This window comes from Rutilus rutilus (assembly GCF_951802725.1).
Source record: "Rutilus rutilus genome assembly, chromosome: 10".
Classification (NCBI taxonomy): domain Eukaryota; kingdom Metazoa; phylum Chordata; class Actinopteri; order Cypriniformes; family Leuciscidae; genus Rutilus; species Rutilus rutilus.
In genome coordinates, this window is record NC_140215.1 from 37,355,208 (window position 1) to 37,369,466 (window position 14,259).

At 40.5% G+C, this 14,259-nt stretch overlaps 2 protein-coding genes across 7 annotated transcripts in view; both read left to right on the forward strand.

Moving 5' to 3' along the window:
• Nucleotides 1-14,259, forward strand: part of marco (macrophage receptor with collagenous structure) — a 444,814-nt gene that overhangs the window by 112,079 nt on the left and 318,476 nt on the right. The gene's annotated exons all lie outside the window — the stretch shown is intronic.
• Nucleotides 3,966-5,376, forward strand: LOC311298015 (uncharacterized protein). The gene is made up of 5 exons (XM_084420567.1): nt 3,966-4,077; nt 4,243-4,304; nt 4,413-4,504; nt 4,593-4,708; nt 4,813-5,376. Exons 1-5 carry the CDS (start codon nt 4,012-4,014, stop codon nt 4,894-4,896), a joined length of 420 nt encoding a protein of 139 aa, XP_084276693.1. The 5' UTR covers nt 3,966-4,011; the 3' UTR covers nt 4,897-5,376.

Sequence of the window (14,259 nt, forward strand, 5' to 3'; positions counted from 1 at the left end):
TTATCGTCCTCGACTTTCTAAAACGCACAGTACCTCAAACATGTTTTAGTATTTTTCTCTAAATGCACACGACATATATAAGCAGTCTCTATTTACTAAAATGCATAATGTGCTTGTATACAATAAATGAGAGTGCATGACAGGCTACAGCCCTCCAACCTCCCACCACATTTACCTCTTATAACACCATGAACCACTATTGCTCCATTAATAATTGACTATGTACATTGCAAATACAATCTGTATCATACCTGCATTACTTTTATTTCGTGTAATTTACAACGTAACGGCGTTGCATGCTCGTAGTTTCTTTTGCACTTGGATCAGTGAGGCGATACAGCGCGCTCCGCTGCATTTGCGCGTGCAATTGAAGAGTGTGCGCTACGAGAACAGGATAACGGCTGACAGGACAAGAAAGTCAGTTTTTCTGAGGTGAAAAACTTTATTTCAGCGTACACTTATGTCACTGCCTGGTAGTTCCTATTGTGCTGGGTTTTCTGAAGTAGCCATGATTCGCCTCTCATATCATGCTCTAAACACGCACGCAGATTGGAAAAGGAGGAGCGGGGGCGCGGGCGCGGGGAGCAAGGATCACAAATTTGAACTATATCGATATATGCGATATGGTCTAATTCCATATCGCATTTCAAAAATAAATGTTCCAGGTTGACCTCTCTGCAACAGATCGATTCCGATGCAGTGTCCATGCTCCGGCAGCGCCCGCACCCACACCAGTCACTTCCCCCCAAACGATCCTGTACTGTAGGTGGAGCCTGAAACTGATCGTCCTCCTTGTGGTGGTAGTCAGGTACTACTGGCCTGTCCCTCACAGGCTCAAACGCGTAACCAAAATGACTAATTTTCGTGTGTATAGGACCTGCAGTTGCAGCTGCCTATATACCTTCGCATGTTCTACCATGCCAGTGATGTCATCAGAATTGCCAGCGTTCTAATACTAACAAATGCAATTTTTGTGTTGCTTAAAAAAAAGCTATATTGATATTTAAAAAAAAAATTTGTGTGTGTAATTTACTTTTAATTGTCATAAACAACACGTTATCAATGTTGATTTTTTTCAGTTCAGTTCATCTGTAAAGGTAAATGTAAAATGGTCCATGTTGATTTGTTGAAAAAATGGTTCATGTGAAAAATTGTAATAAAGTCGTCTTTCAAAATTCAAATTCTCTCTCTCTCTCTCTCTCACTGCATGAAAAGACTCAAATCCGGCAAAATACGGGCATGGTAAACTCCTGTGTAATTTGATGTTTGCCGGATGTATGCGGGAAAAAGCGGATCAGAGTAACATGGAACAGTATATTTCCAGATAAACCCGGAAACCTCACATATGCGGACATATACAGGAATCCGTGAAATTTCACGGACATATACAGCTGAAACACTGCTGGGTGTGAGAGGACTGACAACTGTTAGGTGTGAAGACCTTTCATATGTTAATGACTGACACTAAAGGTGCTGGCTGTTCTCAGAGGGAGGGGTGGCCAGGGAGGACTTCAGGGTTGAGAATTATCTCTGGATTACTATAGGCTAAAGCAAACAAGCTTTTTGTACAGAAAAATAAATAAATTCTTAAGGACCTGAAACACAAAACCGACGTCAAAGAACTAGCAATGACTAAAGCCGACTCTAGGGTTGGCTCACGTCGCCTGTGTCAGGGCCTTAAAACCACTGCATGAAAAAAAGTCTCTTAATCAAATATTTTTTATAAAAACAGGACAAAATAAACACCCAGTCTGAACATATACATTCACAAAAACATCTGAATATTTAATGAAATAAACAAAGGAATTTAATTAGTGCTGGAAAAAAATTAATCGCATCCAAAATAAAAGTTTGTGTTTGCATAATATATGTGTGTGTACTGTGTATAATTATTCTGTAAATACACACATATGCATGTATATATTTAAGAAATATCTGCATGTATATACTGTATATACATTTATACACAATTTATATTATATATAAATATAAATAATTTAATAAAAAAAAAAAAATCTTAAATATATACATGCATATGTGTGTATTTATATATACAAAATAATTATATACAGTACACGCACATATATTATGCAAACACAAACTTTTATTTTGGATGCGATTAATCGCGATTAATTTTTTTCCCAGCAATAAATTTAATGGAACAAATAAAGAAAAATGAACCAAACATTTCAGAATATCTCAAATTTTTATTGTGAAGTTTTATAAATTGCAGACAACAAAAATTGTCACCTTTTTTACAATTGGCTTTTAGCTTGCTTAGTTGGGGAAATTTAATTTAATATTCAACAATATTATTGATCTGCCTGCGTTGACACTGTATTATATGAGATCTGAGCTGAGCTGGACGATGACATCACGGTTTTCTCCAAAGTGGCTATATATATCCACATTTAAATTTATTTATTTATTTATACAACAAAATGAATCACCACTGAACTGACTTAAGCTGGACTGTGAAGCTATTTTCTTCTGGAAACAAACTGTCTTGCATTACTTTCCTGTTATCTCTGTAAAGCTACTTTGAAACAATCTGTATTGTAAAAAGCACTGTATAAATAAAGGTGACTTGATATTTATTAAAAAGGTAGAAGGAACCTGAGCTTTTCTACTCCACTGAATTGAAGACCGAGGTCACTACAGTTAAAATCTCTTGCTGATTTAATCCACCTTTAAACTATTAATGTCTATGAACAAATAGCCTATGTATTTTTATGTTTGTGTGCCTCAGCGTTTCTGAGTGAACACCGCTGGTTTACTCACTATTTTAAAGTGTACTGTCGATCACGTGATATGACGTCATGACGTGCAGCTGACGTTACCTGAAAAATCTGTCCAAGATGGCTACCCTCTTGAGCGACGTGTATCAAGAATGAAACAACTTGTAAGTAAACCAAAACACTTCAAAACTACTTTGCTTGTTGTAATATTGTAAGAATATCATATTACACGTGATATTTGACTTAGACGAGGCTATTTTTAAGTTGCAAGCGCGGTGCCGCGGGCGCGATTGCCGTCAGTCCGCCTGCTAGTTACAGATAATATCCTGTGTACTGTTAATGTCGTGGCAGGGCAATAATGTTAACGTTAGTCAATAACTCTTTTCAGCAAGCGATAGTCCTTCTGTTTTTGAGTGTGTTGCTGCTGTTTGTGTTAAGCGCCCTGCTCTGGCAAGTTCAATGTGATGTTATCTACATGCTGATGCACCCAAATGAGCTAGTGGCTAACGTTAGCAGTTACGTTAACTTTTACTCAAACAAAGTTAAGGTTATGGACATAATAGTTACCGAATGAACTATGCAAGTTTTTATTAAACCCTTTACAAACGTCTTTTCATTATAGGTTTAAGTGGAAGGAGTGCAGTGAGCATCCCCAAAATCAAGGTGACTCAAATGTTAATTTAGTCTGTAACTATTTTTCACCATTTCTTTTATTTGGAGCCTAATTCATTAGCATCAATCAAACGTCTCTTAAAAATTAAATCTCTTGCTGTCTGTTTTTGTGTGCATGTGCAGACCTACATTGTCACCAGAGAGCAACTTTATCGGTAAGTTACATTCACTTGAAATTCTGTATCATTAATTTGTCATTAAAGAGGTTGATTGCATAATTTGACTGGTTTCATATTGATTGTTTTATCTGTGCAGGTGAAGGACTTCTTGGGGAAATGGCTGGCTCTTCGGATTGAATCACAGGTAAAACAGACTCACTTCTCTTTTCTGCCACTCTTCACACATATTTCACTGCCAAATTTTTAATATGTATCACATTCAAGTGGAACAGCAAATGCCACTATTCACTGTGTGTAAGAACTATCACTTTGCATGTGACCATGTTGCTCAACAATGTATTTTAACGGAACATGTTGCATCACAAATGTGTTTTCTGTTGCAAATCGAGTATTAGTCTTTTTATATAATTATTTTTGTCTGTTTTTGTAGCTTTGTGCTGAGTTCCAACGCATTACAAACATCAACATACGGAACCAGTTCTATGCTGTGCTTGACCAACACACACCTGCACTGGTGGCCTTGTATAGGCAGAAGGCGGCACGAACCGGTAAGATATCAGAGGCGCTGAGTGACATCTTAAAGACTTATGAACTGATATGTTTTGTCTCTTATGTTTACTGTGATGGCCAACTTATTCAAACTGAAAATTCACTTTTGAGGTTCTTGCAGATTGTGAATCCATTTAAACGCTTTTTAATTTCAAACTTTACAGGAACCCGTAAAGCGCCTCCATAATTCAGAGAACAACCCACACAAATACGATCCACAAACCGGGTAAGACTGCGTATTGTATACTGTAAATGTTAGTTTAATCTACCACTATATGGATTTGAAATACTAAAACTGAATTTCATTAATGATGCCTGCAACTTTTTCCCCCAGAATAAATTCATCACATAACCTGGCTGTGACCACTTATCTCTTCAAAGAATTAAGGACAACTTTTACAGACGTTGACCCTGAATGTGCAAAAGGTAATCTTAAAGATGTTGTAATCATTTTAATGTCCTCTGTTTTACTTAGTTTTATTGGCATTACATTTATTTATGATTTATTTAACAGGTTGCAAGACGTATTTTGAGACTTTGCGGAGGAAGTATTCTTTGGCTCAGCCTGAAAAGGCCAAGAAAAGAAACACTATGAAGAACACTGCAAAGAACCGTCAAAGAAAGAGACGGGTAAGTTAAGAAACTGGTTAAGCAGTTGTTGTTTTTTTCTTCTTCAGAATGTAACTGTCCTCCTCTCTGTGTTTTAGTGGTTAAATTACTGTCATGTTTTGCAGTTGCTGGAGACCATGTCCAGTGTTGTACAAACCCAACACATAAAGGGAACTGTGGAAGACTGCAACAATAGAACTGATGTCTGATGAAGATGCTATTGTTGATGGAAGGCCAGTGTGGATGGCCAGGTCTCCACCAAACAGAACCACAGAGTTATCTGCTCTCTGCCAGGTACTACAAACCAGACTAGAGGCTGACCCACGCTACGTCACACCACCAGTGCATCATGGCAGTTTGAAAAAATTAATATTTACATATATACACTTTAATTTCTATATTTATTTATTGATTTTAAATTGTTTTATATTGTATACTTTGTATATTTGTTCCTTTTTGATGTGCATGTTGCTGATCTCCACGTTTTGTATTTTATTCCTTTACACCTTTGTTAACATTTCTTTTTCCCCATTCATTTTAATGTATGTTTATAATGTTCATGTTATATTTGTTTTTGTTCCTTTAAATTTTCATCCCCTCAAATATTTTTGTTCCCCCATTCCTTTTTAATGCTTGTTTATAATGCTCTTTGTAATGTTTTATTTACCTTAATAAAAATGTCAGACTTTCTCATTGTTCTTTGTGTGTGTTTTTAAAATTATATTTGAATGTATTAAAATTGGGGTAAGGGGGGTTTAGTGTATACTGAGCAATATCTGCATAGCTGGCCTATAACCAATCAAATCACTGTGCAATAAGGCCTAGGGTGGGTTATGTTCTAAAAGTAACCAATCAAATCACTTTCCTGGGTTTTCAATGTATCCTGTCCTCCAATAGTGGTCTGGGTAATGGGAGTGGTTTTAAAAGAAAAGGACCAATAGGGGGGAAGGCCAAAAGGTGCACAAAGGTGTGAAAATGTTCTCTTGAAAAAACCTTTGAGGGATTACTTGCCATGGCAACAAATGGCTGTAGCACGGGAGTATACGTCCACAACATACATCCGATTTGGTATCATTTCGGATGTATACGGATATATACAGACCCATGGAATTTGAGCTATCCGGCCAGTATACTCCCGGATTCTTCCGAATTCCAGCAGTGTATACAGGAGTATACTGGTCCGGATACACCTCTTTTCATGCAGTGTCTCTCTCTCTCTCTCTCTCTCTCTCTCTCTCATCTCTCTCTCTCTCTCTCTCTCTCTCTCTCTCTCTCTCTCTCTCTCTCTCTCTCTCTCTCTCTCTCTCTCTCTCTCTCTCTCTCTCTCTCTCTCTCTCTCTCTCTCTCTCTCTCTCTCTCGTCTGATAGTGCCCTGTGAAGTAAGATTTCAAATCGCAGGAAGAGTATATGTGCAATCAAAATATATACTGATATATGATTTTGAGCACAACCTCAGCACTACACAGTTTGGCTAAAATAAAGGAGTTGAGGGTCTGGTCTTCCTTTACAGAGTCGGCAAAAGGGGACATAAAGTATCCCCAACTTGAAAATCATACATGGCCCATTCACTTATTTGTCAGACCATAAACAAACTTGTCGCAACCATGAAACAAAAAGCTACTGAGCAAATGCAAATGGTAGAGCAATGAATAATATTACATTAAGCAAAAAGGAAAACTGCCTAGGCCAACATATTCGAAAATTCGATCTCATCAATACACAATTTCAGCAGTTTTACTATGAATGCAGACAAGTTATTTTGACTCATCCTTCCTGTTTAGGAATTGGCCCCTTTCACTTCCACTTCAAGTGCCTCATTGTAACCCAGATTTTATAGATACCTTAAAAAATGTAAATCCCATTACTAGACATAGACAAGTGTGAGGCACACATGTGACCATTACAAAGACCATAGTAATAGTAAAGAAGGTTTGTAGGGAGCAGTGGACACTGCAGTGTAACTTGTCTTCTTGTCTTTTTGGTTTATTTTAATAGGTTAGCTTTTTTGAGTAGGCACACTTGCTTTAATACTACTTTCCACCCTTGACCTCTTAGCAATAATCTCCCCCACTGACACTAACTTTAACTTGTGATTGCTTCATGTTAAACTAATTTTAAACGGTTACTCTTTGACTTAACTTGATATTTCTATTTGAAATAACATGTTTCAATCAAGTAACCTAACCATGCACTCCAAAAAAAAAAGCTATTTAAACTAGCTTAATTCAATTATGGACAGTGGTTCCACACAACCAACTTAGTTTTTATTAACATTATAGGTTTGTTTTTAATCTATGCTAAATCCTTGTGTTGTGACAAAACAACTGACTGAGGAAGAATCTAAAATAGTCCAACCAACTCAATTCAATCACTTCACTGTAACTTAGACTGGTTACATTTTCTGAACATGTGTTAGTAACATATGCAACACTCAATCAAACAAGACTTTCCAAAGGGGCTGAATTAGGAGAGTAAATATTGAAATAAAGTGTTATTTTAAGCATTTATTAGCAGGATGAGAAAATGGAGAGACTGTTTAATGTTTTATGTTCTATGATGTTTGTATTTAAAAGTTTCTATAATGTTAGTGTTTCATCATTGTGGTGAAGTGTCGAGCGTGTCCTATGGGTTGAGGACCTGCTAACAAGAATTCAAATCACGCTAATAATAAAGCCATCATATGGTAGTGCTCTGGGTAAAGCCAGTATCACTACTGCGAACACAAAAATAAGTTATATATAGTTTGATGTTATGTAAATCACAGGACTAAACAATATGTTGCTTCAGTGAAAAATATTTGGATAATTTTTACTAGACCAAAACGTGTTCAGAAAACGAAACCAGTTTAAGTTACAGCGAAGTGATTAAATTGAGTTGGTTGGACATAATTTTTCATAGATTCTTCCTCAGTCAGTTGTGTTGTCACAACGCAAGAATTTTATATTGATTAAAAATAAATATTTAATGGTAATTAAAACTAATTTGGTTATATGGAACCACTGTCCATAATTAAATTGAGTTAAAGTAGCATTATTTTTTAATGTATCCTAACTTACAGTGACCCCTAAATATGCCAGCAACTGCAGAAACATACTTGTGTGTGTTTCACCACACTGTACTGTGTGAGATTCTCCTGAGAAAGCAGAAGTACAGTGAGGTCATCTTCCCTAAAAAAACACCTTTCATCCTCATGTCACCGCCTCTATCCTCAACGAGGATAAAAAGTTGAGTAAACTTTAAAAAATAAAGCAACCAGCTGCAAAGCATTTTTGAGTTTACTTAACTTCAGTGATCTAAGTTGTGTCAAATAATTTTTTAAAGTTCACTAAACTTATTTGATTAAGTTACTTATACCTTCCTCAGTAAGTTAATCTAACTACCAGTCCAACTCAAAGAAACGAGTAAGCACAACTACAGAGGTCCTGAAGTTCAGTAAACTCAAAAAAGCTTTGCAGCTGGTTGCTTTACTTTTTTAAGTGGATTCAACTTCAGACATCTCAACCAGATACTTGTATAGCCTTCACATTAAGAATCCAAATGCAGGGAGTAAACCATACCGTAAATACAACACAATACAAAAGACATTGCTATCATTCAGAACTTATTTATTGACAAATATTCTGCATTCTGCAAAACAGCACATTTTCTATCTGCATTAGGTACACATATTAGAAGGTGATGAAGTTCTATTCCACTCTTCAAGATTTATAAAAATAATAAAAAAAAAACCTATGCCCAAAATTAGAGTACAAACTGGTATAAATACATGCTCAACCTTACAATTATCCATATGGATTGCAGCTCCTTGGACATTTTTTTTGAAGAACTATGCAAAAAAATCAGCCTTGCAGAGCACTTTAGGTCAAGATAAATAAACACTTCAAAAAAAAAAAACCTTAACCAGTGTGTATATAACTGGTGTATTTTAATACTTTAGGATAGTTCACACTGAGGGCATACAAGGTCTTGCACATTATCTGGCCCAATCTGCTCTTATAGTACTACAGAGAGGCACCTTATACACTCACCTAAAGGATTATTAGGAACACCATACTAATCAGGCTTGTGCACAATTCAGAATTGAATTGAGAATGACTCCTTAATTCCAATTAAATTCTTGAATTTGATGTCAAAAACAGGATCTAGAATTACAATTCAAATTTGAATTAAAGGAAGCAGAATTGCAATTCAACAAAAATTCAAAGAAATTCATATACATATTTTAAGTGAAGTGTTTAACAATGAAGCTTTACAGTATATGTCAGATATGATTGCATTATAAATTATATTAGTTTGTACAGATTACTTTAAAAGGATATGTTTTCCCCTAGCATGAATGTTAAAAGCACTAGTCACAGAACAAATAATTAAGTTTTATTGATATTTATTGTAATTGTAATTTTGTGGAACATGATGGAACATGACTCCATTTCCCAGAATGCTTTACTTTAACCAAGTTTTTTAAATGGTTGCTAAATAATTTGAGGTGGACATTTGTTTGAAAGCACAATTTGATGGGCAACGCTGGACTTTTTAAGTTTCAGAAGTCCCTTACAACTTCACTCTGCACCTGTTGAGAGAATCTTTAGTGTTGCAGGAAAGATATTCAGACCAGAACGGTGCAGACTCAATGAAAAAACATTTGAGGAGCTATTGAGAATTAGATGCAACAGTGTTGCTCAGTAATTTTTTTGCATTGGAATAAATGATAACTGCATTTACAACAACTTTGTGTTTGTGTGATTACTTTGAAATGAAATGAAAATTACATTGGAACAAAACTAATTAAACAACATTGAGGGGGTAATTTATTTCAAGAATTTGATCAATATCTATTTTAGAACAAAATGTATGCAGGGTTGAGGAGTAAATAGTTACGTGAAATGAAATTTCTGTTATTAAATTACAAAATTAATGTAATTGTATTTAGTGTATTTAGTTGTATTACTGACGTAAAATGTTTAATTCAATTAGTTACTAATCAACTTAAAACGAAATTGCTTTGCATTGATAAAGTTGTCCAAATAAAGTAATCCAAACCACATCTATAATGGGTAACTAATAACAGTAAGCAATAACATTTCCAAAGTAACCTTCCTAACACTGAATGCATGCAAGACTCAATACATTCTTTCTGTTGTGTGACTGTGTGGAATTGCTTTGAATTGCCATGTATTTAATTCCACTTCCTGTCATTCCAATTCAAATTCAATTCAATGTCCTGTGGGGCGGAGTAAATTCAATTCAAATTCCAATTCATGAATTGAATGGAGGCCAATTCTGAAATTCTGAATTCTGCACAAGCCTGATACTAATACTGTGTTTGACCCCTTTCGCCTTCAGAACTGCCTTAATTCTATGTGGCATTGATTCAACAAGGTGCTGAAAGCATTCTTTAGCCCATATTGATAGGATAGCATCTTGCAGTTGATGGAGATTTGTGGGATTCACATCCAGGGCACGAAGCTCCCGTTCCACCACATCCCAAAGATGCTCTATTGGGTTGAGATCTGGTGACTGTGGGGGCCATTTTAGTACAGTGAACTCATTGTCATGTTCAAGAAACCAATTTGAAATGATTCGAGCTTTGTGACATGGTGCATTATCCTGCTGGAAGTAGCCTTCAGAGGATGGGTACATGGTGGTCATAAAGGGATGGACATGGTCAGAAACAATGCTCAGGTAGGCCGTGGCATTTAAACGATGCCCAGTTGGCACTAAGGGGCCTAAAGTGTGCCAAGAAAGCATCCCCACACCATTACACCATCACCACCAGCCTGCACAGTGGTAACAAGGCATGATGGATCCATGTTCTCATTCTGTTTACGCCAAATTATGACTCTACCATCTGAATGTCTCAACAGAAATCGAGACTCATCAGACCAGGCAACATTTTTCCAGTCTTCAACTGTCCAATTTTGGTGAGCTCGTGCAAATTGTAACCTATTTTTCCTATTTGTAGTGGAGATGAGTGGTACCCGGTGGGGTCTTCTGCTGTTGTAGCCCATCCGCCTCAAGGTTGTGTGTGTTGTGGCTTCACAAATACTTTGCTGCATACCTCGGTTGTAACGAGTGGTTATTTCAGTCAAAGTTGCTCTTCTATCAGCTTGAATCAGTCGGCCCATTCTCCTCTGACCTCTAGCATCAACAAGGCATTTTCGCCCACAGGACTGCCGCATACTGGATGTTTTTCACACCATTCTTTGTAAACCCTAGAAATGGTTGTGCGTGAAAATCCCAGTAACTGAGCAGATTGTGAAATACTCAGACCGGCCCGTCTGGCACCAACAACCATGCCACGCTCAAAATTGCTTGAATCACCTTTCTTTCCCATTCTGACATTCAGTTTGGAGTTCAGGAGACCAGGACCACACCCCTAAATGCATTGAAGCAACTGCCATGTGATTGGTTGATTAGATAATTGCATTAATGAGAAATTGAACAGGTGTTCCTAATAATCCTTTAGGTGAGTGTATATGGGTTTGAGTGGATAGTGGCAACATCATCTTCAACGATAGTTAAGATCCTCATCTTCTCCCCTTGTGAATGTTTTCTGGCTCTGTGTCCTGCAGTAGAAAATAAATCAGCATAAAATTAGAGTACTTTTTTTTTTTTTTTTTTTTTTTATGTTAGACCACAGAGTGTTCCTAAAGATGTGCTCATGTACAGTTTGAACTTGTAAAAGGCCACTTGAAAAGTAAAGGTGGTCATTTTTTTAAGCATGTTCAAATTCAGCCATAGAACTAAAACTGATAAACTGAAAACGTTTCCCAACTCCAAACAATGCCATATCAGCATTGATGTGATTGCCTGTGGCACTCGTCCACAGCAGAATCCACGGCCATTCTGATTTAATGCTTTTTATTTTAGGTCACCCAAAATCGTACATGTATTAAGGCTCACATTCTGTTCATCACCCAAAACTGGTCATATTGCATCAGTGAAGATTGGTTTAAATCACTAGAGTCACATGGATTACTTTCATGCTTCCTTTTCTTGTTTATGTCATGTCATGTCATCTTCGTCCGCTTATCCAGGGCCGGGTCGCGGGGGCAGCAGTCTAAGCAGAGATGCCCAGACTCCCCTCTCCCTAGACACTTCCTCCAGCTCTTCCGGGGGAACACCGAGGCGTTCCCAGGCCAGCCGGGAGACATAGTCTCTCCAGCATGTCCTAGGTCTTGCCCGGGGTCTCCTCCCAGTGGGACGCGCCCGGAACACCTTCCCGAGAAGGCGTCCAGGAGGCATCCGGAACAGATGCCCGAGCCACCTCAGCTGACCCCTCTCGATGTGGAGGAGCAGCGGCTCTACTCTGAGCTCCTCCCGAGTGACTGAGCTTCTCACCCTATCTCTAAGGGATCGCCCAGCCACCCTACGGAGAAAGCTCATTTCGGCCACCTGTATCCGGGATCTTGTCCTTTCGGTCATGACCCAAAGCTCATGACCATAGGTGAGAGTAGGAACGTAGATTGACCGGTAAATCGAGAGCTTCGCCTTGCGGCTCAGCTCTTTCTTCACCACGACAGACCGGTACATCGACCGCATTACTGCAGAAGCTGCACCGATCCGTCTGTCAATCTCCCGTTCCATCCTTCCCTCACTCGTGAACAAAACCCCAAGATACTTAAACTCCTCCACTTGAGGCAGGAACTCTCCACCAACCTGAAGTGGGCAAGCCACCCTTTTCCGACTGAGGACCATGGCCTCGGATTTGGAGGTGCTGATTCTCATCCCAGCCGCTTCACACTTGGCTGCAAACCGTCCCAGTGCATGCTGAAGGTCCTGGCTTGATGAAGCCAACACGACAACATCATCCGCAAAGAGCAGAGACGAAATCGTGTTGTCACCAAACCCGACACCCTCCGGCCCCTGGCTGCGCCTAGAAATTCTGTCCATAAAAATTATCAACAGAACCGGCGACAAAGGGCAGCCCTGCCGGAGTCCAACATGCACCGGGAACAAGTCTGACTTACTGCCGGCAATGCGAACCAAGCTCCTGATTCGGTCGTACAGGGACCGGACAGCCCTTAGCAAAGGACCCCGGACCCCATACTCCCGGAGCACCCTCCACAGGCCGCCGCGAGGGACACAGTCGAATGCCTTCTCCAAATCCACAAAGCACATGTGGACTGGTTGGGCAAACTCCCATGAACCCTCCAGCACCCTGTAGAGAGTATAGAGCTGGTCCAGTGTTCCACGGCCTGGACGAAAACCACACTGTTCCTCCTGAATCCGAGGTTCTACTATCGGCCGTATTCTCCTCTCCAGTACCCTGGCATAGACTTTCCCAGGGAGGCTGAGAAGTGTGATCCCCCTGTAGTTGGAACACACCCTCCGGTCCCCCTTCTTAAAAAGAGGGACCACCACCCCGGTCTGCCATCCCAGAGGCACTGTCCCCGACCGCCACGCGATGCTGCAGAGGCGTGTCAGCCAAGACAGCCCCACAACATCCAGAGACTTGAGGTACTCAGGGCGGATCTCATCCACCCCCGGTGCCTTGCCACCGAGGAGTTTCTTGACTACCTCTGTGACTTCAGCTTGGGTGATGGATGAGTCCACCTCTGAGCCCTCAGCCTCTGCTTCCTCAATGGAAGACGTGACGGCGGGATTGAGGAGATCCTCGAAGTATTCCTTCCACCGTCCGACGACATCCCCAGTTGAGGTCAACAGCTCCCCACCTCTACTGTAGACAGCATTGGTAGGGCACTGCTTCCCCCTTCTGAGGCGCCGGACGGTTTGCCAGAATCTCTTCGAGGCCAGCCGATAGTCCTTCTCCATGGCCTCACGAACTCCTCCCACGCCCGAGTTTTTGCCTCCACAACCACCCGGGCTGCAGTTCGCTTGGCCTGCCGGTACCCGTCAGCTGCCTCAGGAGTCCCACAAGCCAACCAGGCCCGATAGGACTCCTTCTTCAGCTTGACGGCATCCCTTACTTCCGGTGTCCACCACCGGGTTCGGGGATTGCCGCCTCGACAGGCACCGGAGACCTTACGGCCACAGCTCCGAGCGGCCGCTTCGACAATGGAGGTGGAGAACATGGTCCACTCGGACTCAATATCTCCAGCCTCCCTCGGGATCTGGACGAAGCTCCGCCGGAGGTGGGAGTTGAAGATTTCTCTGACCGGAGACTCGGCCAAACGTTCCCAGCAGACCCTCACAGTACGCTTGGGTCTGCCGAGTCTGTCCAGCCTCCTCCCCCGCCATCGGATCCAACTCACCACCAGGTGGTGATCAGTTGACAGCTCCGCCCCTCTCTTCACCCGAGTGTCCAAGACATACGGCCGCAGGTCAGATGAAACGACCACAAAGTCGATCATCGACCTACGGCCTTGGGTGTCCTGGTGCCACGTGCACTGATGGACACCCTTATGCTTGAACATGGTGTTCGTTATGGACAAACTGTAACTAGCACAGAAGTCCAATAACTGAACACCGCTCGGGTTCAGATCAGCGGGGCCGTTCCTCCCAATCACGCCCCTCCAGTCGCCCCTCCAGTTGTCACTGTCATTGCCCACGTGGGCGTTGAAGTCTCCCAGTAGAGCGATGGAGTTCCCAGTCGGAGCACTTTCCAGCAC

What these genes read in the sequence shown, in the direction of transcription:
- LOC311298015 (XM_084420567.1), top strand. Translation starts at nt 4,012, where the DNA reads ATGCTGTGCTTGACCAACACACACCTGCACTGGTGGCCTTGTATAGGC. An exon ending in AAATACGATCCACAAACCGG is followed by an intron (nt 4,305 to 4,412) that starts GTAAGACTGCGT and finishes TTTTTCCCCCAG; the next exon opens with AATAAATTCATCACATAACC. An exon ending in ACCGTCAAAGAAAGAGACGG is followed by an intron (nt 4,709 to 4,812) that starts GTAAGTTAAGAA and finishes CATGTTTTGCAG; the next exon opens with TTGCTGGAGACCATGTCCAG.